The following is a 26,082-nucleotide window of genomic DNA, read 5'->3' on the forward strand; positions in this document are numbered from 1 at the left end:
TGAAGATCTACCTTTTCTCACTGTGGTCTATGATGACTTCGGTGAACGGAAAAGAACTTCTTCACTGTGAAAGCTTGATTTTTTAATTTTTTAACAGGAAACTAATTAACTTGTCAAAAACCTTCTCACAAATGTTCAGTATTTCTACAAAGAGCTAGACAGACACATCAAACCATAATTCTATTTTTCATGTTTACTTATATGATAGATGTATTTAATGTAATGATATGTATGCATATGTTATTATATGATGGTTCATATGGATGACGACACATGCTTCATTTATATTTTGTATTATATGCTGTATGGGTGAGGTACTGTAAAGCTTGTTCACCAGTCCCAATCAGAATTACAAAACACACAAAAATACAACAACATGGAGTGAGTGAGTGAGTGAGTTTAGTTTTACGCCGCACTCAGCAATATTCCAGCTATATGGCGGCGGTCTGTAAATAATCGAGTCTGGACCAGACAATCCAGTGATCAACATCATGAGCATCGATCTGCGCTATTGGGAACCGATGACATGTGTCAACCAAGTCAGCGAGCCTGACCACTCGATCCCGTTAGTCGCCTCTTACGACAAGCATAGTCGCCTTTTATGGCAAGCATGGGTTGCTGAAGGCCTATTCTACCCCGGGACCTTCACGGGTCCCAACAACATGGAGATGTGTGGAGAAAATAGAGACATATGGAGAACAGCAATGTCATAACTGAACAGAAATCATTCCCTCCATTGGTGTAGGCCGTGTGGGATTTGTTAAACAAAGAAATCTAGTCGACCATGCCTCCTAATCCTCTTACTCCTTAAACAAACGACTTGCCTGGGCTGTCTAAAATTGAACTGAAATATTTGTAAATTCGATGTTTCGGGTATTTCTTAAGGAGGTAATCAGATGTCAACACTGTGGCATTCGACGCTCCGGACATGAAGGAATACCAGATACGTTATAAAGTACAGTAATGTGGTCACTATGAGCGAGGCAGACAGTCTGATGAGCACAGCTCATTACGGAAATCTCTTGTCTTTGGAGCTGCTCGTTGAGACGCTGAAGCCTTCTGAGCTTCTGTCAAGTTCTTCTTTATTCTTTATTGTGGCCACTGTGTCACAATATGCAGTTTACATTGCTCACAGACCCTCGATTCACGATGACGCCAACTTTCTCGACTACTGTTCGTGCGACGACTATCATTCAGGAATTGGTTCCACAGCTCATTCTTTCACCGAAGTCTTTGTGTATGTGTTTTAGCTCGTTAATTAGCGTAGAGACGAGTCTTCTGCTATTCTCGGGCATTCTCGGGCACAAGTTCTCCAAGGTAGTCGACGCTGCGGGTGTCATTAGAACAGTGTTGAGCACTGTCACACTCCACTGCTTTTCGACAGTCCTGTTGTGTATTTGATAAAACAATCGACAATCCGGGTGCGGGTGTGAACCAAAAGAGCATACCACCATTCTCATCGGTGGATAAAATGGGATGAAGAAAACCCGCATACTCTTCATCACATTGCTACACCGTATTTACCATAACGAATGTTTAAATATCACTTTATGTAAATAGAGCATCAAAACAAACTGAAACCATGTATTATATTAACATGGTACTAACTATAGTCGATTCGAACTACCGCTTTACAGTTCACTGACTGGATGCAGGCTTTTCCCACTTGGCGGGGTAAAACTTAATGATCTATTCTCCCTCGCAAGGCCACGTGAACCAATCAGAAATGGACATTCTTAAATGGGGTAGGAGAAATGTGGCCTGTACGTTCTTATGAACCTTGATCTTTCAGGTACATTTCATCAGTTGTGTACAAATAATGGTCTAGAATAATGTTTCAAACACTTTAATACGTATTGATGCAGGGGCTCCATGTATGTTCTTGTTTACGTCCCGCTCAAACGTCAGAATAAATGTACAGGTATCAAAGCAGACTCACTCGGTGGGCCACTTGCAATAAAAAACCCAAACAAAGCAAAAACAGGTAAATCAGTTAATTTAAACAAATAGATGGAATACTAAAAAACACCTAAATATTAGTATGCACGCCCCATTTAAAAAGATAGAGCGCTAAAGTGGCAAGATTCAAACTCAAAACTATTCAATCGTGTTTTACTCGATAAATCAAAATGGTCTCAATGTCATAATGTGGGTAGTTACAGAAACAAAGCAAAATATTTTACATGTTTATGTACGATTTATTTAGCAAAGCCAGAAAAATCCCCGACAAACACGGCCGCTTCTCCTCAATACGTGGGTTTGTGAGAGTGAGGGTACTCCCTCACTCCCATTAGTTAACAAGGCGTCCTCCCATTTTATGTATTTTTACTCGATAGGTACGGAAAATTAATTAGGCGATGTGGGTATGTCATGACTGGTTGATTTCTCAGGATTAGGTGAATTGGGTATGGCAGAGTCGATATACTATGATCATAGGGGATTTAGCAACCATGTTGGAGTGAAGGAATGACAAAACTCTGTGATAGATTAATGAGTGTCTTTTTTAAGCATTATGAAAATGGGAATGGTAAATTAACACAAAATGCCCTAGACCTGTCCAGCGTGTCATACATATATATATATCATAAAATAATAATTTATCAACTGAATAATACATAAAAGTACTCTTATGATTATATATAACATCACACTTTAATGAAAAGATGCATGCGTTGAGCTTGTTAGATGTTTTAAGATTAATGGAAGAGGTAGAGAAGGACACCCCCACTTGGGAACTTGGGAGCAGAGAGACGCCACGGTTCAGTGGTTACAGCTATAGGGCCTTCTGTGCTCTCTGCTCAATATATTAAGGGTGGTGATGTAGATGAAGGTTACGCAGGAAAAGTAGGTGATGTGGGTATACTACGTCAACAGGCAGCTGTGCAGTCAACCAGATAGTTTGTTGTTTTAACCTGTCTGACAATTGTTACGTCTGACCAGGGAGACAATAACAAGCTGATGTTAACACATGTGATCTAACGATAGTTTTGCGTTCTTTAGCATGTTTTGGAAGGGCTGGCCGTGGTGTATCATTTATTCTTTCATTCATTCACATATGTACTTCTTTCTTTTAGTATATCTTTCTCATTCATTCACATATGCACTTCTTTCTTTTATCATTTATTTCATTCATTCACATATACTTCTTGCTCTTCATTCATTCATTCATTCATTCATTCATTCATTCATTCATTCATTGTAAGATTTCGACTGATACAGTAAACTGGCTGAAGTACTGTTAAACGCAGCCTAAGTTGCGATGGAGACGAATCAGGTCACTGTGTGCATTGGAGCACGAGGAGGCGCATACTAATTAGTACAAATGGTAAAGAAAACAAGTGAGTGACCTACCCCTGTTGTAGATAATTTCTGGTCTGACAAATAGGAGAATACCCCATAAAACCTCGGACGAAGAAAAGCCGGGACGGGCAAATGGGAATTACTAAAAATGGAGACCACACTATTAAAACGAAACATGCTAAACTGGGCAGGTACACTTAAAACTACTCGGTAGGTACATTTGGTGAATGTCAGTGGAATTGGCAAGACATATTTCAATACAGTTTAAAGATCTCACAGCACCGTTTATTAATGTGTCCCAGCATAGTCACTGGAGTTTGGTCACTCTTGATTAGGGCTTTCACAAATAACTTCAACTTCATAGATATAGGTTGAATTTTGTTATATTTATAGAATACCTAAATTCAAAAGAATCTCAAGGCTTAGTATTCTAAGTGTACTGTATATGTTGCTGGAAGTAAAGGGCTTCAACAACCCATGCTTGCCACAAAAGGCGACTATGCGTGTCGTAAGAGGCGACTAACGGGATCGGGTGGTCAGACTCGCTGACTTGGTTGACACATGTCATCAGTTCCCAATTGTGCAGGTCGATGCTCATGCTGTTGATCACTGGATTGTCTGATCCAAACTCGATTATCTACAAACCGCCGCCATATTGCTGGGATATTACTGAGTGCGACATAAAACTAAACTCACAAAATTAAACTGAATTTTCATTAGAATTTCATCTATTTTTAAGCCATATGTTTGCAAAATAAAGAAAACAAGCAAACGAAAATATTTTCGTCCACGAGAGAGATTAGTCGAATTTAGACCGGAATGATTTCATTTTTTTGGCGTGATAATTATAAACACACTTTCATTCATATATTTACAACCTCCAAGACAATAAAAAAAAAACTATGAAAATTTAAGTGGAAGTCCAGATTCTTGTACTTGTTACAAATTAGCAGAATTAAGTCAAAATGAGTTGGATTTTGTGCTATGATAGATATAAATATATCCTCATTCATTTACAAAATCCAAAACACAGGAAAAGATGTATTTTGAGTAAAAGTGATTATTCTGGCATATTTTTTAAAATCTTCCTGAACTCGCAAAATTAAGTCAAAATCAGTTGAATTTTGTGTCATGATACTCATAATGGCACTTTCATACATTTACATCCTCCAAAACATTAGAAAAGATGTATTTGGAGTGAAAAGGAAATATTTTCTCTCATGGGCCCCATGTTTTTCGCCCATGGGCGGGATGTTTTTGAAAATCGGTCTCAATTAGCCGAATTAAGTCATAATGAGTTGGCTTTTGTGCCATGATACTCATATATATATCCTCATTCATTTACACCCTCCAAACCACAGGAAAAGATGTATTTTGAGTGAAGGCAAATATTCTCGCCCATGGGCCAAAATGTTTTTCTAACATGGGCGAGAGTTTTCAAAATTGCTCTCATTTAGAGGAATTAAGTCAAAATGAGTTGAAATTTCTGTCATGATACTCATAAATGTACTTTCATTTATTTACGTCCTCCAAATATTTGAAAAGATGTGTTTGGGGTAAAAGGAAATATTCTCACCCATGGGCCAAAATGTTTTTCGCCCAAGGGTGAGATTTTGTTAAATAGCTCTAAATTAACGGAATTAATTCAAAATTAGTTGAATTTTGTGACATGATACTTATGAACATACTTTCATCCATTCACAACCTCCAAAACATGGGAAAAGGTGTATTTTGAGTAAAAGTAAATATTCTCGCCCATGGGCCAAATGGTTTTCGCCCATGGGCGAGGCGTTTTGAAAAATCACTCTTAATTAGCCGAATTAAATCAAAATAAGCTTAATTTCGTGTCACGACACTAATAAATACACGTTCATTTATTGAAAAACTGCAAAGCCTGAAAAAAAACCATGTAGTTTCAATGAAATTAATTATTCTCGTCCATGGGCCAACCCATGGGCGAGATTATTCAAAATCGCTGTCAGTTCTCAGTCAAGTCACAACAAGCTGAAATTTGTGTCATGATCCTTATTAACATTTTCACATTCATTTACAACCTCCAAAACATTTATTCTGGATGAAATGAAACACTTTCGCCCATGGGCCTGCCCATGGGCGTACCCATTGGCCACTGTTCGCCCATGGGCGTGCCCATGGGCGAGCGAGTTTAAATTTTGAGTTTTCGAAAAAAAATTTTTTCATTTTTTCATCCTTAGCACATATACATAACAGCTGCCAGTTTAATTTTGCGAAATCCCTTGTGAGAGAGTGGCCACAGTGCTGAGAGTTTCTGGACTTTTGTGAGTCCAGAATTAAATTGTGGCGTGTTGTTTACAAATTGATGATTGGGACGCAGCCAAGTCAAAATTATTTTTTAAAACGGCAAAAAAACCTGTTACGTGCACAAATAAAAGTGACACGCCTATGCCCGAGAAACATTTCCCTTTTTTATTTAGCCTAAGGTGTAACGTGATGAAAAATAAGAGAAGCAGCAGTACAATAACTACTAATCCATGCCTTGCAAAATAATGGGTGAGTGAGTGAGTTTAGGTTTACACCGCACTCAGCAATATTACAGCGATATGGCGGCGGTCTGTAAATAATCGAGTCTGGACCAGACAATCCAGTGATCAACAACATGAGCATCGATCTGCGCAATTAGGAACCGATGACATATGTCAACCAAGTCAGCGAGCCTGACCACCCGATCCCGTTAGTCGCCTCTTACGACAAGCATAGTCGCCTTTTATGGCAAGCGTGGGTTGCTGAAGGCCTATTCTACCCCGGGTAGACCTTCACGGGTGCAAAATAATAGTGGTTCACATGGGCGTTATTTACCACAGTAAATGATTTAATTATGATAAGAAAGATATGATACTTTACAATAAGAAATATATGATAGTTTGAAGCTGTCGAAAGGCATTTTGAAGTTGGACGAACATGAACACTTGACGCGTTATCAAGAATGTGGAGAAGTTATTGTATATTACACGCGTCCTGTATTCGTATGATATTTTATTGACGTTAACTTCTGTGGTGATGAGGACAGGGGATGATGTGGTCTGAGATTGCTGATTTTCGGTCTGAGTGTGTGGTTTTGGAACGCACAATGCGTTTATTTATATATCCTGGAATAGCTCTGTCACATAGTACTGTCCATTTACAAGATAATTATGACATCGCTGCAGAGTGTTAATCATGATTAAGCCTTTACTGTCCCAGAAAACCAGCACCAACTGAATCCACCAGCTTCCACTTCTTTGGTGAGGTGTCGTGCGTGAAATTGCAATGACAGACCAACATATACGAATGGGTTCAAATTCATATCAAGCACAATTGTATCAGTATAACACTGATAACTGGTTATCTGGTTAAACGGTCGCTGTAAATGTGCACTCATGTCTCCTTCTGACATAGTGACAAAATATCCTCTTGGTATCCATCTTGCTCTTGCGTGTCAGTGTGTCAGTGCACAGGCAGACTGTAGCGCAGGTGGGGTTGTGCAGCGCATCGCTCACATATATGAAGACCGGTCATTTTCTCTACGCTGCGCAACCACATTTGCGCCACTGCCTGTGGTCAGTGTGTCAGCGTGTTAGTTAAAATGGACACAGACACACACTCACTCACACACTCACAACACAAAACACACATAACACACATACACACACATGCATACACACAATACACACACATCACACATATATGTATGTGTGGATAGATAGATAGATAGACAGACAGACAGACAGATAGATAGATAGATAGATAGATAGATAGATAGATAGATAGATAGATAGATAGATAGATAGATAGATAGAGAGAGATATCTGACCGAGCAAAAACAAATGCAGTTTTCAGTCTGTAGCTTGGTTAGTTATCCAAAAGAGCGCTCTAGTCTGTCCGTAATGCAGCCTAAAAACATAACATAATGATGCCGAATGGAACTTCGACAATAGCCTGATGGGTAACAAAGACAGTGACAGTTGCCTGATGTGACGATCAGCTTGGAAATGTACGTTGCCATAACTCAGAGAAAATCAGTAAATGCCGAAAACGCGAACGGATGTTGGAAGTAGTCAACATAATATGAATACCTCACTCCAACATGGACAGAATACCCTTGATTATTCAAACACTAAGGTATAAAAACATATGGTCTCAACATGTAAAGAGTCTTCGTGTCCATCCAAGTATAATGCGTGCTCCTATTTCGGACATAAGAGACACTGTGTTAGAACAATATCTCAAATAGGTCTATTTTGTAACTCGGAATAAATGTAACGTACAAGTAAATGTCAATGCTCTATCGATTCATGCTCTCCCACATGAGGTGAAGTAAGTGTACCATGACTAGAACACGTTTTTGTATCAGTGAAGAAGCATGCAACATAATTAACCTTTTAATGTACATAAAAATACCCACAGACAAAGGAAAGAACAAGTTAGTATTCTGTTAAATAATCCATCAATAAATTGTGTTTGGTCATGACTCACTTAACAGTCTTAGACACAAATGAGGGATACATAAAACACAGAACTACAACAGAAATTTCCTAGTTTGTGAACTCCACAACTTAATCTGTTATATGACGTACATTTCAAGTCAAGTTGCTGTTTCTGTTGATTTGTTTTCACCAAGTAAGTAAATACTCTGGCAGCAATGAAGGGGCAAGAAAGGCTTTAAACCAACAGACAAGTGAAAATTACAACTTAAACCGATAACATTATGAGAACTAACAAGGTTTTTTTTGCCAAATACACGAGGTTTTCAGGCGGTAACGGGCATTTCACTTTTAATTTTCAAACGTCTCTGCAAATAGGTTTAGATGACCACGACTTGAACATACACTGCGACTTGCCACGTGGTACTGCTTCATGAACCTTGCATAAAATCTCTTATAAAACCAAAGTTGTTGTTTTTTCAGCTAGGGCTGCACAAGCCTAACGTACATTTCGGTCACGTACAGTTTGGTCACGTACATTTCGGTCACGTACATTTCGGTCACGTACAATTTGGTCACGTACAATTTGGTCACGTACATTTCGGTCACGTACAATTTGGTCACGTACATATAACGCCGGCTCAATTTGGTCATTATCTCACCATCTAAGATCTACTTTGAATCGAAACTTGATTTGATTTGATTTGGATGGTCCATGTACGTTACATAAACGTAATTAGCCTTAAAAGATTTGTTAAAATATTCTTGATTACAAAAAAGGCAGTAACGTACACTTCATTCTTAAAGTTACTGTCGGATTTAATTTTTTGTACGCTGTGAAACTGTATACGTATAGCTGTTTGGAAATGATATTAATTTATAAATATTCTAAAAGAAATGACTGTCATCTTCATATTTGACAGACAATGAGTCTGGTAGTTGGCTGCAACCTTTAGCGTACATTTCTGCAAAGGTTGGGATACAGAAGAACTAAAGTGTAATTTTATAAGAAAATCATCAAGATTTAAAACAGTTGTGAAGTGTACATGATGTTAATGAAGGAAAACATTACATTAAACTTTGAATGCCGCTGTAAAAAGAGCAGATCATAGTCAACTCGCGATCGGTGAACCATCAGGCTGGGACAGTAACGTACATTTAATATTCTCATACTCAAAGCCTTACTTCACAATGGCTGTTGTACGTGTAAAGCTGAATGTTTGGTACAAGTTACACAGATCAATCCCTTTATTTACCACTCACAATTAATTAACATTGTGCAAAAAGAGTTTATGTTTTTATATCTCACACTGGGAGATGACTTGGACCTGCTTACTGGATTTTGGTGATGGGCAGTGACAGTAGTCTGAATTAAGTGTGACATATACAGTGTCAGCTAGTAGCCTCATATGGGTGATATAGACAGTGACAGTAGCCTGAATTAAGTGTGACATATACAGTGTCAGCTGGTAGCCTCATATGGGTGATATAGACAGTGACAGTAGCCTGAATTAAGTGTGACATATACAGTGTCAGGTGGTAGCCTCATATGGGTGATATAGACAGTGACAATAGCCTGAATTAAGTGTGACATATACAGTGTCAGGTGGTAGCCTCATATGGGTGATATAGACAGTGATAATAGCTTGAATTAAGTGTGACATATACAGTGTCAGGTGGTAGCCTCATATGGGTGATATAGACAGTGACAGTAGCCTGAATTAAGTGTGACATATACAGTGTCAGGTGGTAGCCTCATATGGGTGATATAGACAGTGACAGTAGCTTGAATTAAGTGTGACATATACAGTGTCAGCTGGTAGCCTCATATGGGTGATATAGACAGTGACAGTAGCATATGATGGGTGATATATACAGTGTCAGTAGTCTGATGGATGATAGACAGTGATAGTAGCATGGCGGGCGACACATGCCAGTAGCAGCCAGTACATATATATATCAGCTGCAAGTAGCCTTACTGAATTTAAAATTTGCCGACGAAAGCTAAGGGACTTTCAATATTGCATTTCTGTTTTTAACCGATGGTTTAACCTCGGAAGCCTAGTGGGTTATTTTATATTAAAATCGACAGGGTTCATGCACATATGCATACATCCTGTTCGTGATTTCCTTAATTTACCCAGAGTAATTAATGAATTAATAAACAGGCGTAAAACTTCATGATATACAGCAGCTGTCGTACTAGCTGGTACCTGCAGGGATCCTATTTAATTTCTTCATATTTATTAACTGATTTGTGTTGTATGTTTTAGTCTGAGAGTGTGTATCTAACGACTGTAAAGTTCTACCAACAGGATACTGCTGAATAATGATTCGTTTGGTCGTCTCATATCTGAGACCCGAATGAAAATCAAAGCTGATAGCGGTTTCATTTGTGACATCACTTTTCATTGGTCCATTGCTCGTCAGCTGTTAAGAATCGCACCAATGAAACACTGCGTGTTAGAGGATTTCGTGATCTCACCAACAACAAACATGGTGCGGCGTGGTGTGATCGGGCTTAAATTGTGTCACTTGGGTAATCACCCGAGATCGACTGACCATTGCGGCGGTATTTTTATTAGTTTGTTAAGTTACAGTTTAATTACCGATGATTATTACTGACAAGAACACGTTGTCACGGACTTTGTGATTGGTATTCTGTTGAAGTTGGCACTTTTTCATGCACGTGCTGACATTGTCATAGACTCCACAAAGTGTCTGACGAGGGAAAACTACAAATCACAGAGTCCTGAATCCCTCACTCACGATGGATTTGTTGCGGTCAGTGTCCCACCCAGACGAAATTCTGGCATTAGTGCGCTACAAGCTAGGAGACTGTCGGGCAGTCTTGCCACAGTGTGACCCGGTGAGATATATTCTACTTGACTCATGTCACAGGGAGAGAATTCGTTGATGTGATATTTGCCAGCTTAAATAGTTGATGTAGATGTATGTTTTTGCAGAATGGTGTTGATCAGTTAAAGCGCAGGAGTCCGTTTGTTCATTCAACATTACAAAAGGCGAATGTTCATTAATTTCCTCAAAGACGTATATTCACATCTTTGATTTCCTCAACACGTATGGTGTGAGAGTTTTTATGCAATTATGTTTGCATTTTTTCATTTCATATCCCACATCGTAAGAGAATTGGTTTAACTTCTAAGGTACTGCCTAAAATGGAATGAGATGGTTGGGGTCATCAAAGTCCTGGGACCAATTTCACCACCTGCCCCTACTTACCTTTTTTCGTGTATACTAAAATGTATCATTCTGCAGTGGAATGCAATATTTTTTTTTATTTTTACTTGAAAGACATTGCCTAAAAAAAAAAGTCAAACAAGCAGACGATACACCAAGGGACATAACTCTTTATATCTTGCCTCTGCACACTCTGCCTTGGCTCTGCACACCCATTCCAAATGCATCGTCAAGCGACAGCAGTCATGTAATACTGGTATCGGGGTTTTAGGTTTACATCTTAAACCAATATCAAGGCACTGTACAAGATATTTAAGGACCCAATGATGTTATGAAATGCTAATCTGTACTCTACAGTAAGATTTGATTGCTAAAGTTAAATATTGTTTGTATTTCAGAAACAGGTTGAGTCAATGAACAATATTGAATGGCCCTTGGGGACATCGCATGCATCTTTTCCTTTCTGCAAATTTGTTCTTATTGGCATGCTTATCTACGTCATGCAAAACCCATGGGTCTGGTTATTATGGTCACCTTGATATGACTGGCTCAGTGGCAGAGGTGAATGCCTTCTGTCAGTGATATACATGGGATGTCTTCAGATCAATGTAAAAGAGATAACACGCTTTGAGATGAGCTTTTACCTCTCAACTTTTGAGCAAGGATATATATCATGTATAGGCCTATATCTGACCCCAAGCCTGCTGTATCAGTAACCAATGAAAACCCACATTACTTGTATTTAACTGATAACTGGACCAGTAATGAAAATTAAAAGGGATTGATTGCTTGGTATTACACTTTTAAACTACAAGCAATGTTGGAATCTGCAAATTTATAAGAAAATGACACCTTGAAAAATCCCAGTTTTGAAAAAAATGTTTTCCAAAGTCCCTGCAAAGGGCATCCAGTTTGAAATCCCAGATAAATCAGTGACATGGACAATGTTATGTTTTTCATTATATTTTCATATTGTGAGACACTGTTCAATGCAGCAATGGACACTGTTTTATTTATTCAAATGTTCATCAAGTAACCAGTCATGCATATTTTGCATGGAATGTTTTGTTATTGTGTACTGTTATAAAGTTTTGATAGGTTTGTCATGTTTTTTCATCTGTGGACTCAAGCCTAAATTGTCCTGTATGTAATAAATAGTCTGTAATTTAGAAAATATCAATCTGAAGCATCCAGTATTTGATCCAATATTTGATTCAATCTAATTTGTTTGCTCATTCATTTTTTTGACATAATCATCTAGAGCTTTCATCAAGACAGCTTTACCATAATTACAAAGTGCTATTTGCATGATCAGAGATGGATTAGAAAATAGTACATTTTGGACTGCAAAATAAACATTGGATTCAGTATCTACACTCAACCCATCCACATTGCAGGTGTTTTGTTACTTACTGATTTCAGTGTTTTATTCATGTTGATGCAAGCTTTAGACTCTGTGTGCAAACTTATATAAATCCACATTTAAACTTCATGAATGCAAGTACATAGTGCAGTCAATTCTTCTAAATGACGTCAAAAACAGGCTCAAATCAGGGAACATGATTTCACTTGCACAAGGTGGATTTGGATAAGAAAATCAAACTGCACCACACAAAACCAGACTGCTCCATGGCCCAATAAATTTATTCAGATTTATAATTGCATTAGATGCATTAAATAAGTGGGGTTCAATTTTTCATAAAGTCCACTTGCCACAGGGAAAGGGACTTTAACAGAAAAATTTATAGTACAAATTGTTATGGATAACAACGTCTTTACTGCATGACTGCGACGTTTCGATACAGGTTCTTGTATTGCTGTTAAGCCGGAATTTGCTTTGTACACCTCAACTTCTAAAATGCTACTCAAACAAGAGAGAAAGGGACATATTTTCCCTTTGTCATGATTTTATGACATAATTATGATGGTGTAATTATGAAAGAATAAATCAACATGGTATTTGATGTTAATGTTCATTGGACTATTAATTGAAAAGTGATCGATATCAAAGAAAGATAACACTACTTTACCATCATTGCAAAATTTAATGGCTACATTTTGAGCAGATATGAAATGAAATCAAAGTTTATTTGCTGTTTGAATTACATAGTAGCCCATGGACAAGTAAGATACCATTATTTGATTGCTTGAAATGAAAACTGACTTATCACGGGCATCAGGCAATAGGATTTTATAACACCTGAATAGTCTCAGTCTTTGAAATTTCAGACTCTGAAAGCTGTCATAGTCTTTTCACACATAATATAGGAATGTGTTCACATAATATTAAAGTGCCCACTCTTTGATGAGGTCAAGCTAGGGAAAGTATGGCAAATTCCACACTGTTATGTAGTGCTATGCTTAAAGCTTCAAGTATGGAGTGTTTTCAACAATTGATCTTGTGGTGACCAGTGAGCCTTTGTCAATCCCAAATTAGCTTTTTTCAATGCGTGCTAGACACATTGAGACATAAAATATTAGGCTGTATTTGTCAATAATAACTTTCACTAGAGCATGTGCTTTATGTTACAATGGGTACGGACTGCTTGTATATTTATCTGCTAAAATTAGGAACTGTAAACAACCATACAAAATCAATGACATTGATGAGCTTGGTCACCCATTCTGTTATCAATTTTAAGTTGTTACCAATCAAAGGCTGAGAAATGTGAGTGATTCTCAGGAAGTGGTTACTGTTAAAGTGAAAGGGAGACATCTTGCAATCTTACCTCAGGCAGACTGATTCCAGGAGCATGTGTATCAGTGCAGGTACTTCATACCAGTGAAGTATGTCGGATTTGTTTCAACTTGGTTTTGTTTCGGGAGATGGGGAGATGTTGTGGGATGTTCAAGGATTTGAAGTCAAACTTCAATTTCTGTATACATTGTATTTGTGTTTTTTGTTGCAGGAGTTGATGAGCCCTACTTTGAGGAAGTGTTACGAGTACCTGAGACTGACGAGTCGTAGCTTTGCTGCTGTCATCCAGGCTCTAGATGATGAACTAAGGTAAGAAACATACAGAACTCCATATAGCGGCTTATTTGTGTAAATATGCTCAAGAATATATTAGTGCTAGTCTGAATAATTGAAAGAATCAAAGATTGGTTGCAGTGAAAAATGTGGTCTGATTCCTACTCTTCAACTTCAGGGATTCAGTGTGCATATTTTACCTGGTTCTACGGGCTCTGGACACTGTTGAGGATGACATGACAATACCCAACAAAGTGAAGCTGCCCATGCTAAGGTCTTTCTACAAGAACCTGCTCGACCCCAAGTGGTGCTACACAGAGAGCAAAGAGAAGGACAGGATAGTGCTGGAAGACTTCCCAACGGTCAGTCCATGCATGGGAGGCTTAATTGAAAAATACAGGGTGTTCCTGACCTACAGCACACTTACTTGATTTCTTAGGCATTTTTGAATGAAAGGGTACTTTATGGACCTATGGTATGCTTTCCATAATCCACAATGTACTCTCCTGGATCAGGGGGGTATTCTGTGAGTCCCAATTTGTAGGGGCACTATTATCATGGGAGCATTCACCTTCTCCCCTTTGAAGATCTGGGTGAGAATTGGTCTTGAACTCCTCATCCATATGGAAATGGGATGAGGTGGTCATACTTTGCTGATACATGTCATCATATCCCATTTGCATAGATCGGTGCTTGTAATGTCAATCACTGGATTGTCTGGTCCAGACTACAATCTCATTGCTTAAAAATTTCTGAATGTGGTGTAAAACAATTCATATTAAGAATGTCATATTAGTGCATTTGGATGTTGTGCATTGAAATCAAAGATGTCATGAGAGCAGGGAGACAACTCATTCTTCAAACTTGTTGTTACTCCACTCTCACGACATCTTCAAACTAATTTCTCTGCTCTCGTGACATTTTCTAGTTCAATACAAAACATCCAAATAAACCAGTATAATGTTCTATACTTATTATACACTCTCTTGTCTTGCATGAAAGTACTGAGCATTGGGAGGAAGTAGAACCAGCAGGGGTTAAATATGGACTTTGAGGTGCAATACAGAATTTGATCACATCCTCCATTCTGCACTCGTGTATCCAAAGAGAGTTTTGTATAATCATGTGACTGTCATGTGATTGAGTTGCTTCTAAATACTATGTGATGATATGTCTTGGTTGGATGTCTCTAAGTTCGGATAACTTGATATTTTTTCTTGGTCTCATGAATACCGAGACAATGGTGCTTGACTGTATTTGTAGATTATTAGATTTGGTTTGTTTTTGTTTTAACATTTGCTTCCCTTTTGTTGCAGATATCCTATGAATTCCGTCAGCTGTCTGTAATATCAAGGGAAGTGATTTCAGACATATGTCGTCAGATGGGGGAAGGCATGTGTGTGTACATGGAAAGGAATGTTGAAACATTAGCAGACTGGGATGAGGTACGTGAACGCATCCAGGCATACAGATGCTCAGATAAGATAGCACTGTCTGGTCCATTTACAAGTTACCTTCCTAAAGCTGGAATATATCAGAAGGCAACATTTGACAACAATATAATGCACACGCACTCAACTGGTTTGTAGACAAGGAGTTTGCATGTATAGTTGTATCATCTTCTGTCTGTCCAGCAAGTCCACCCTCATGTTGTTGTATTAGTTTTCTTGTGAAAACTGTCAGGTCCATCTGCTAATATAGTATTGTCATGATGTATAATACACTTCTCCTTGTAATATTGTCATGATAGGGGTTCAAAAATCCCATTGCCTAACGCCCGGGACAAGTCAGTTTTCATTTCAGCAATCAAATGATGGTGTCGTACTAGGTAATTACTACTAGGTAATTTAAGAATGAAGATTTTTATGGATATCAACTTCTTTATTATGAGAACACACCTAATGAAGGAGCAGCATGAACTCTGAAACGTTGTGTTCTCATAATAAAGAAGTTGATATCCATAAAAATCTTTCTGAGAACACGTTTCGGAGTTAATGCTGCTCCTTCATCAAATGTGTTCTCGGAATAAAGAAGTAATATGTATTTCACTTCTAAATGCCCTTCAAAGACTTGATACTAGGCAATTTCCACATATGGTCTCAAACTGCATATAAACTTGGATTTCATTTGATATCTGCTCATAATGTACCTATTACATTTCGCAATAATAGTAATTTAGAGCTATCGTTCTTTGAAATTTATCACTCTTCGATAATTAGTTCAGTAAATTTATTAACATCAAACCTTGTGTCATAAAATCAGGGCAAGTGGAAAATTTGTCAGAAGTTACTTTCTTGAAATCACTTGCTCTGTGGCAAGTCGCTTTTAATATAAATTTTGAACCCCTGCATGATTTGTTCGTACATATGTCCTAGCAATATTATCATGATATAATACATATCACCAAGCAGTACTGTTGTATATGATACATATCTCCAGTTAATGTTGTCATGATATACTATATATATCCCATGGCAGTTAGGTTGTAATGTCATTGCTGTATCACACATATCTCTTTCCAGTATTGCCACTATGTGGCTGGACTCATTGGAATTGGTCTCTCCAAGCTGTTCTCTGCCTCTGGTCTTGAGGGTGAGTTTGTTGGGAAAGACTTGGATTTAGCCAACAGAATGGGTCTGTTCCTTCAGAGGACCAACATCATCCGAGACTACCTGGAGGATAGTGAAGAGGGCCGTGAGTTCTGGCCTAAACAGGTACATGACAACACCTGCCTTCCCTAGACGTTAGGGAGGCATAGCCTCAGTGGTCTGAGACAAAGCTTGCTGTACAGAGTTATGCCCCTTACCTTAGCCAGTTTCAGCACATTACCCGTTGCCTCTGTGTGCATGCTGTATGTTCAAGGAATCTTTTTGCTCTGATAACCATTATGACTGGCAGGGCAAAGGCATGTAGTTTGCTTTTTAACTAAATTGAAAAAACTGTCAGCATATAGTGGGTTCTTTCATAAATTTGTTTTGTGACTTTCTTTTTGAAATGAATGTAAATTGAATGTAATGAATGTAATTGTATGTAATTGAAACTGAACCATTCAGCCAGTCAGACTTAAGGAATTTCAGTAGTCAGTGAACACTGTAATGATTTTGTTATTGCTGAGTGGATTCTGCACAATCTCACCCAGATTCGCATCCTTTATGCTGATGATGGATGCTCTTTTTCTGTAAGGTATGGAGCAAATATGCAAAAAATCTGCGTGACTTTGCTGACCCACATCACAGGAGAGAAGCTGTGAGTTGTCTTAATGATCTCATCACCAGGACGTTGGAGCTCATACCTGACTGCATCAAATACATGTCTCGACTACAGAACAAGTCCGTCTTTCAGTTTTGTGCAATCCCACAGGTGAGACAATATTTCAGGGGTCATCTTTCTTATAATTTATGTAAACAGATGATGACTTGATGGCTTCCTGCTGCCTTAATGTATGTGAAATAGTGCTGGTATTAATGTGAAGAGAAACTCACGTATTCCCTGATATTAAGTGTTCTTGCACATCACTTGGTCAATTGTAGGAAGTGGAATATACAGATTGTTCCATTTTTGTTTCTTTAATTTAAAAAACTGTGGTGTTTGTGATCTCATTATGCATTCCATGTGTTGTTTGTGAACTCAGAGCTCATGTCATGTGGTGTTTGTGAACTCAGAGCTCATGTTGTGTGGTGTTTGTGAACTCAGAGCTCATGTCGTGTGATGTTTGTGAACTCAGAGCTCATGTCTTGTGATGTTTGTGAACTCAGAGCTCATGTCATGTGGTGTTTGTGATCTGGTTATGCATTCCATGTGTTGTTGTAGATTCAGTTCATGTCCCATGTAGTGAACTCAGAGGTCATGACATGTGATGTTTGTACAGGTGATGGCTATTGCTACCCTGGAGCGGTGCTACAACAATCCAGACGTGTTTACTGGTGTTGTGAAGATCAGGAAGGGGGAGGCAGTCAAGATGATCATGGGGTCCAGCTGCACAGAGAAAGTCAAAGCTATCATGGTTCACTATACTAATGAGGTAAGGAGAAACAATTCCCTGCTCACTTTACCTGAGGTAATTGATCGGTAAAAGATTCCCAAGCAAAATATTGAAAAGCACGGGCCTAATGAGTGAGTGAGTTTAGTTTTGCACAACTTTTCGCAATATTCCAGCAATATCACTGCTGGGAACACCAGAGATGGGATTCACACGTTGAACCCATGTGGGGAATTAAACCCAGGCTTTAGGCATGATGAGCAAACACTTCAATCACTAGGATGCGCCACCCCCCACCCCACCCACCCTCAGGCCTAATGAGGTTAGCAGGTGCCTCAGGAGTGAGTCAGTGATTTGCGTTTTTTATGGCAATTTCAGCATTATACCATGAACGTCACAGTGGAGAACATCAGCAATGGGGTTCACACATTTTACCCATGTTGTTAATCAAATCGAGGTGACAAGAGAATTCTTCAGCCTCTAGTCTACCCCATCATCAAAGGATGTTTAGAAACCTAATAAAATTATGGATGTAATGTTTCTGTCTCCAAGTTTGGACCACAAATCTTTCTGGCCAGTTACAGCTTGTGGTGACATATTCATGTTGTTATTTCCTTTATAAAAGTCATTTCAGATTTCTAAGAACTGCTGTGTACTTTAGATTGCAGGTCGCATTCCTGCCAAAGATCCAAATTCCGAAAAAACCAGGAAATTATGTGAAGATGTCCTGGCCTGCTGCAAGACAAAACATGAATACACCACATCAAGCATCTACCCTCCGCTCTACGTCTCCTGTGCCATGATGCTGGTAGCCATCTCCTACAACTACTGGTCCCAGATTGAAGCAATGTATCACTCAATGACGTAACAAAGTGGACAGAGGTGCTGTGTTCTGTGTCCTCTGCTGTGATGCTTCTAGTCATATCATATGTCTGCTTTGATAGACATGATCATTCGATGACAAACCTACATGGATAGAGGCGCTCAAATGTGTGTTCTGTGCAGTGATGCTGATAGCTGTAGCTAATAATTACTAGTCCAGACAGAGGTCTCCAATAAACTATTTTCCACAACTATTTATGGGCAGAGACAGGCCACATATAACATTTGTCTGGGGAGTAGCAAAGATTTTTGTGCAGAGTTCAGACTCTTTCCAGGATTTGATAACTGAATGACTTTTTGCCTGCATCACTTTGGGCATTCATTTTCTGCAGGGTGAGCAGATATATCTAAATAAATACAAGCCCTACACACCCACTGGAGGGGACTCTCTCTAGAGGTCAAACAGGAATACCAGTTGACATACGTCAGTGTCATGTTTAGTGCATATTTGCTAACATATTGCCTTTTTGGCCTATTTGTCTTTTCTCTTTGTAACTACTCACAGACTCTTGTTAAAATATATGTATTCGAGAAATGATGTATGGATGATATCAAAGGACATGGCCATTGGCTTTACAAGTCAAAGGTCACTTTGCTAGAATGTTCATTAGGGCTGTGATGATATGTCTTACATTAATGAGATCAATCATCAAATCTTGGAATTATCTTTATTTCTAAACTGATTTGGATCTGATTTGACAAGGGCATGGTGATGGTAGGTTGTGTTTGTGAAACAGCGTATCGAGTAAGCCAACATCCTTTTCATGCCACTTTAAGACACATGAAGAATGAAAACTGAGTTGTTTCTGTTACTGTATATAGTGCAGATAAGTTACATGTCTGTAATCTGTATTACATATCAGTGTTTGTGTTGCTTACATTCCATTGTGGGGATGAATGAAAATATGTCATTATGTTTCAGAATTCAAGATTGATCAGAACCACAGGATGGTTTCTTTTTATGGGAGTTAATAACAAAACCCAGTTGGAATTTTGGTCACACTGTAACCTAGAGAATCTGGACTTGTGTGGAGCCCTAAGGGTGCTCATGCCCTTTGTATTAGGTCTTTCAGTTTGTGGCTACTAGATATTTACAGCATTCATGTTTATGCACAATTTACAGACCGACTGTTTGGTGTATGTATGGTGAGTTTTATGACTGTGATGCGAGATATTCTTGCAATAAAATGTTACACAACTTAGTTGAAGTATGGGCATCATTTTTCACATATCCTGGGGTTTTCTGGGGAACACATATCAGTACTCATTCTTGGTGCTTGGTGGCGGAGAAGCCAAGAGATAAAAGCGTTCGCTAGTCAAGCCAAGGGGGAGGGGGGAGGGTGTCGTAAGGTGGCGTAAAACCCAACTTACTTCCTCTTATGGCTCTTGCTGTCACAAATAAACCAAACTTGACTTTGGTTACCATTTTGCTGATGGAGAAGATGTTTACAGAAGAATGAGAAAGAATTTTATTGCTTTCTGGTACTATCCAGTTAGTTTAATTTCTGTTAAATCCTAGATTGTAATCAGTGGGATCGTACAACGTGTTGTTGATATAGATAAAACATCGCAGGCTGGTTGACAGTCTGGTTCGTACGACCTCATGGAGTAGCCAATCAGTGGCAAATGGAATTCATGTGCAGGTAATTTGAGATTGTGACAACTATGGGAATGGACCCAGGGTATGTAGTTTCACGACATGCAAGCACTGAAGACATGATATGTATGGTCTATGGGTTGATCTTTTAGGATAAAGCCAATCCTTCAAAACTGCATACGTTCTGTTGTTTACAGAGGAATTAGCAACTACAGTCCGTTTGATTTCATTTCAGACTGATGAATCGCTAACTAAAATATAATAGAAGAACAAAACCAAATTCTGCACAGGCCCATGGAATCAACAAACTCTGATGATTTGTCTCGTAATGTTCGTAAACGGGCTATAGAGATGAGCTTGGCTGATGGTGCAAAGGTGGAGTCTCACGTCCAGTTTGACTGGGAGATCTGACAGCTTGTTTGCATAGATTAGTTAGTGAGAGCAGGGATATTGTTAGAATCTCCCTAGTTGGAGTTACCACCATTGACTGACGCACCAAACCTTTCCATTTCAATTTCATTGTGATGCCATGCGACGTTTGTGCCTTTTTGGAATGTCATAGACAGATTTACCTAAAATCACCTTCTACAATATTGGCAGTTTTTTGCCTCTCTGTGGCTGATGGATCACAACACATACCGGCAAAACCAGAAATATTCCGACCAGGAACCTCAGCAAATAAGGAAAATACCCTTCCCACTGAAGATGATGAATTCATTGTTTGTAGAATTAAAATGAGATCACTTCAGTGTTCATTAGATAGACACAGTGAGTCAGAAAGCGCTTGAAAGTAGATATATGCATACACTATTTACACACTGACGTTCAATCCTCACAATGTTTTTTCCTCAATGCACAATTCTTCAATGCATTATATTTATCATTCCCAAAACATACAAGTGTTTTTACCACAGATTCATTAAGGCATATATATGTGCAGTATGCGAAATAGTTTCCAAATTTACTAGCCAGTAGAGCTAGCTATACTTAAAATTAACTAGCCCACAAAATAATTCACTAGCGCGAAATTTGAATATAGACACAACGTGTTTCATCATTAACATTTACCAGGCCATAATCTTGCACGATTTTAAAGTGTGTTATGTACGATGCCATTTAGAATTTGTACTTTACTAAGAAAGTGAAATCCCAATTATGACATGTTGCATTTGACCACTTTCTAAATGGTATCGTGTAATCATAGCTTTAGGCCGTGAGAGCCGTGATAATTTACACTTGTCAGAGGGGTACACAAAGTACGCAGTTTAGACTACCAGTTGTCCGACTTTCATTTTTGTGGAACTCGCGGTGGCTGAGCGGGTTAGGCGGCTGACTTTGTGTGCTGGCGATTAAATGCCTGACTCTGAGGGTGCGGGTTCGAATCCCGGGTGGGGCTCAACCAAGAAATGTACTAGAATTTGAACTTTACTATGAAATTGAAATTCCAAATATGACATGTTGAATCTATAAGACATCTTAGTGGCAAGCAACGTGTTTCATGTTTACAATAGTCTCCTCATCCTGTCAGTTCAGCCGACCACCCCAAAGTCTCCTTAGAAATAAGCAAGTCAAGATGAGCTTGTGAATAAACCATTCCTCTGAAGGGCCCTTTTCAAGTATTCACGGTTATACATGAATATCAGCCTACCACACCCCTCCAACCCTCACTCCTTAGGCTTTTGTGATCTGTTGTGCATGCGACAGTGTCCTTTGATACTGCTTACAGTTCAGTTTAAGATGTCTACCTGTGTGCCGCATGTTCTGTCCTGCTGCCCGTAGAAGACAATGGTGAAGACCATGGATCAAGGATTATTTACCTGTGTGTATTGTAAGACCAAATTAAACTACACATATCATCACTCTTTAACGCATAGCCATAACTGTGCTGTGAAGAAACGAGTGTCTTCTAAGATTCCCTCCTGCATCTATAAGACAATATAAACTGTACGGTAGTCTAGCCTGACAGTTTAACTGTCACCAGCACGGATTGGACGTGAACAACATGAAGAGAGCGTGTTGACCATAGAGATCAGGAACACCACGTTAAGAAAATCACAACAGAGAAAGAAACCAGAAGCACCAAAAGAAGTCAAGACTGAAGACAAAGAAGAGACAGGTTATATCTAAAGTGAAAATGGTGACAACCCCGAAGGGACAGAAGAAAACGCCCCAAAATGAAAATACGATATATGTCAGAGATGCAGGCTGTAGTGAATCGGACAAAAGCTGCATTGAAATGAGCGGAAGCTGACTTGAAACGTCAACAGTATAAAAGAAAGCTTGAACCCTTGTAATCTGAACACTTGTATTGGATCATGATGGAAGTGACTACCTGTCTGGACTGTGGGAAGAGGTTCACACAAAACGATGATCTTCAGAGACATTGGACGCAGATGCATGGATCCGCTCCAAATAGTGACCCCCCTCAAGAGAGACACTTACCTCCTCCACCTCCTTCTCCTCAAGAGACACACCTTCCTCAAGAGAGACACCTACCTCCCCTCAAGAGAGACACGCAGCAAGAACAGTTCAGGTTCCTGATTCCCTCCAATGGTCTCGTGGTCGGACCCAGTGGCCGTGGAACGTCTGCGTTTACCTCTCACGTGCTCCAACATGGTCTGATCCAGCCCCAACCTACCCGCATTGTTTGGTGCTATACTCAATGGCAACTCTTATATCAGGAGCAGCGAGCAGCTGCCTCAGGTGACCTTTGTGAAAGGAATTACTTACGATACCTTGGACGAGGATTACTTTGATGCTGGCCAACGGAACGTATTAGTGTTGGACGATTTCCTGGCCGAAGCAAAGCAGGACAGGCGTATTTCACGGCTGTTTACTCAAACCTCTCATCACAAGAATGTGTTGATCTTTCTCTTGGTGCAGAATCTGTTTCCGAGAAGTAAGGAATCGAGGGACATTGCTTTGGACGCACATTATGTCAGCCTGTTTCATTCCGTAAACGATAAACAGCAAGCCAAACTTTGCCCGTTGAAGTTTCCCCGAACGTATGGACTACTTTATGGTTATTTATGAAAAGGTTGCTGAAACACCCTATGGACAACTCATCATTGATCTAAGACCTACCACCTAGGATATGGATCGACTTCAGGTCAATCGTATAAAGGAGTAAAACGGGTGAGTCAAAGTTCAGTCTGAACCTGATCTGCCTAGGGAGAAGTTAACCACAAGAGAATCTCTGGATAGTGCTCTGACTGAAGAAGAAAAACTGTCCCAGCTTCAGCTCACTCAAATTGAAACCGATTCGGGCACGAGTAGCGAGAGTCAGTGACTATGGCCATGGCTTGCGCGGATTGCGGGGTGCTGATAGATAACATGCACGATCTACAGCGACAAATCAAAGATTAGTGTCCTGCCATTAGCCTTCAACCCAAGAGAAAGCGCGCCAAACCCGAGAGTGATGACAGTGACTGTGATGACCTACCCTCTTGCCAGAACGGTAGTGGTCTGGTCGTCAAACCCTCTCGCGGGAAGGCAACATTCACTGACATGGAAGCCAAGGAGTGGCAAAATGTAGACTTACAACACATCTGGAAGCAGGTGTACGACATGTTTCAGGACGAGATGAAATTGCAGAGGAAATAGTCCAAGCGACAGGGACGAACGCAAGAATGGATTGAGAGAAGACTGAATTTGAGGTGGGAAGATCTACTGCGTAATACTCTCATCTTTGCGGGGGAATATACTAAGTACTTTAAGGAGGCATCTGTTTCAAAACATGCTCTCCAGCCGTAGGGGATATGAATCCTTGCACGCAGCTATCGGTTCTCAAAAATACAATCAAACTTCTCCTGAAACCCAAGATGAAGGCGATCCTGTCTTTGACAGATGTAGATCTGCCGGAAATAGAAAGTGACATTGAATCTGATAGCGTCGTAGAGGATAATGACGGTGATGATGATGAGGATGACGTGGAGGTGAATGTTTGAGGACATGAATATCGGTCATTAGTAGGTCAGTCTAATAGTCAGAAGAGGATGCCGAGACAACACTGCACGTCCAGTTTGATTCATATTTTGAAAACACCTCATAAAGTGAGACGTTTGAACGACGAGTAACGCCGAATTTCCTTCTACGTGTGAGAAGTTGTGAAACTGGGACCTTCTCAATGGAAATCGTTAAAGACAATGGATAAAATATAGACTATAGATACCCATTCAACCTTATAACAGCATAGGGAAGGTGAACTGAATATTCAACAGTGTTACAAATCATGGACTTGTTGTTTAAACACTCACGCCTTGAAGCAGCAGCGTGTGTGTATAGAGTGACTGTACTGTTGACTTTCATGTTCCAGAGTGAGCACTACTGTCCGTTCGTATATCACAGCTTTGTATTGAACCGACTGACTTGAATCAACTAATGATGCGAATGAATGCTTGTTTTGTCAGGTTTTGCATAGTATATAACCTTCATATATCTCGATGATAATATGTGTTTTCCCTAGACAGACATCAACACACACCTCACAGATCTACGAACCTCCCGTTCATACCAATACATATATATATCTAAAAAGTAATGCCATCATGTACAGTGTGAGTTTATTCTACATGGATGTACCTTTACAAGGATGAGTGCATTCCGAACAAACGGTACACCCGCCTGTTATCCATGTGCAGCTGTTTACAATCTGAAAATGTCATGTTAACCGTAGACTTGTGCGTAGGCGAGTTCATTCATCCGAAATCTGTTTACGATGTGTTTATGAATATAAATTGCTCACCACACTCATAGCAATGTTACATGAAGTGGTTAGGGTCATAACTGATCTATTGAAAGGTGTCATGCATTCATGTTCAGACGTCGGAATAACGTCCACATGCACATATTTTCCTACATCATTAGAATGTGTTAAATACCGGTTACAATAACTACACACACAACAACAACAACAACAACAACTACAACAGCAACAACAAGACAAAGGTTGAATGAGGGGATATATATCATGTACCTCAAATAAGTCCTTTCCCAAACAACATATGTACAACACGCCTTCCCTATCATAAATACGGTACACCGGTCACACAATTGTGACATGCTTGTTTGTTGACATTGTTATGGGCGGGCCCTTATACCTGCTTCACACTAGGATGATACCCATGCATAATCGTGGATTATTCACAAGCTGTCTTCTAAGGAGACTGTCCGGGTTTCCTGGGGATAATAAACTCATTAAAGACTGTGAGGGGGCCTACTATACAACACTGGGTTGTCCCTCAGTGCTGATTGTGTACACTTCATTGTTAGCAAATGACCGTGAGACAGACTAGATTGTATACTGTAAACAGTCTGAAGCGTACTAGTTTCAGATAAATTACATCTCAGGATGTCAAACGGACGACTCGTGTTTGTATTACAGCGACACTGACAAGCACGCGACTACTTAAACTATGGTATCACACTGTAAACGTTACTGTATCATTCAAATATTGAACATTGCTACACATCCTGCAATTCAGATGTTATGCAGGCAGCTGCGGGTTGCATTGACAGCAGCGCTCAGTCATGCGCGTACACAGTAAGCTGTACTCAGTACACTGTGAGAAGATATGGTTTTCAGTGTGATCACACTCTCTAACATGTGATGTTATGTACAAGCGTAGCGCTCGGATAATGAGCTTGAAGTAACACTTTTCTGTCATGATATTGTATGAGTTGACCACATTATGAAATGATGAGTTGGAAGGGT

The 26,082-nt window shown here is 39.4% G+C and overlaps 1 protein-coding gene across 1 annotated transcript; it reads left to right on the forward strand.

The window, feature by feature from the left end:
- Positions 1-10,204: 10,204 nt before the first annotated feature.
- LOC137277587 (squalene synthase-like) lies at positions 10,205-19,974 on the forward strand. The gene is made up of 8 exons (XM_067809388.1): positions 10,205-10,608; positions 13,850-13,947; positions 14,090-14,273; positions 15,228-15,356; positions 16,434-16,625; positions 17,095-17,271; positions 17,780-17,932; positions 18,552-19,974. Exons 1-8 carry the CDS (start codon positions 10,510-10,512, stop codon positions 18,756-18,758), a joined length of 1,239 nt encoding a protein of 412 aa, XP_067665489.1. The 5' UTR covers positions 10,205-10,509; the 3' UTR covers positions 18,759-19,974.
- Positions 19,975-26,082: the final 6,108 nt, after the last annotated feature.

This window comes from Haliotis asinina, chromosome 3, assembly GCF_037392515.1.
Source record: "Haliotis asinina isolate JCU_RB_2024 chromosome 3, JCU_Hal_asi_v2, whole genome shotgun sequence".
NCBI classification, from domain to species: Eukaryota; Metazoa; Mollusca; class Gastropoda; order Lepetellida; family Haliotidae; genus Haliotis; species Haliotis asinina.

Bases quoted from the DNA above. Each gene is read 5' to 3' on its own strand.
- LOC137277587 (XM_067809388.1), top strand. From the start codon at position 10,510: ATGGATTTGTTGCGGTCAGTGTCCCACCCAGACGAAATTCTGGCATTA. The intron at 14,274-15,227 runs GTCAGTCCATGC...CTTTTGTTGCAG, and splicing joins TGCTGGAAGACTTCCCAACG to ATATCCTATGAATTCCGTCA. The intron at 17,933-18,551 runs GTAAGGAGAAAC...TGTGTACTTTAG, and splicing joins TGGTTCACTATACTAATGAG to ATTGCAGGTCGCATTCCTGC.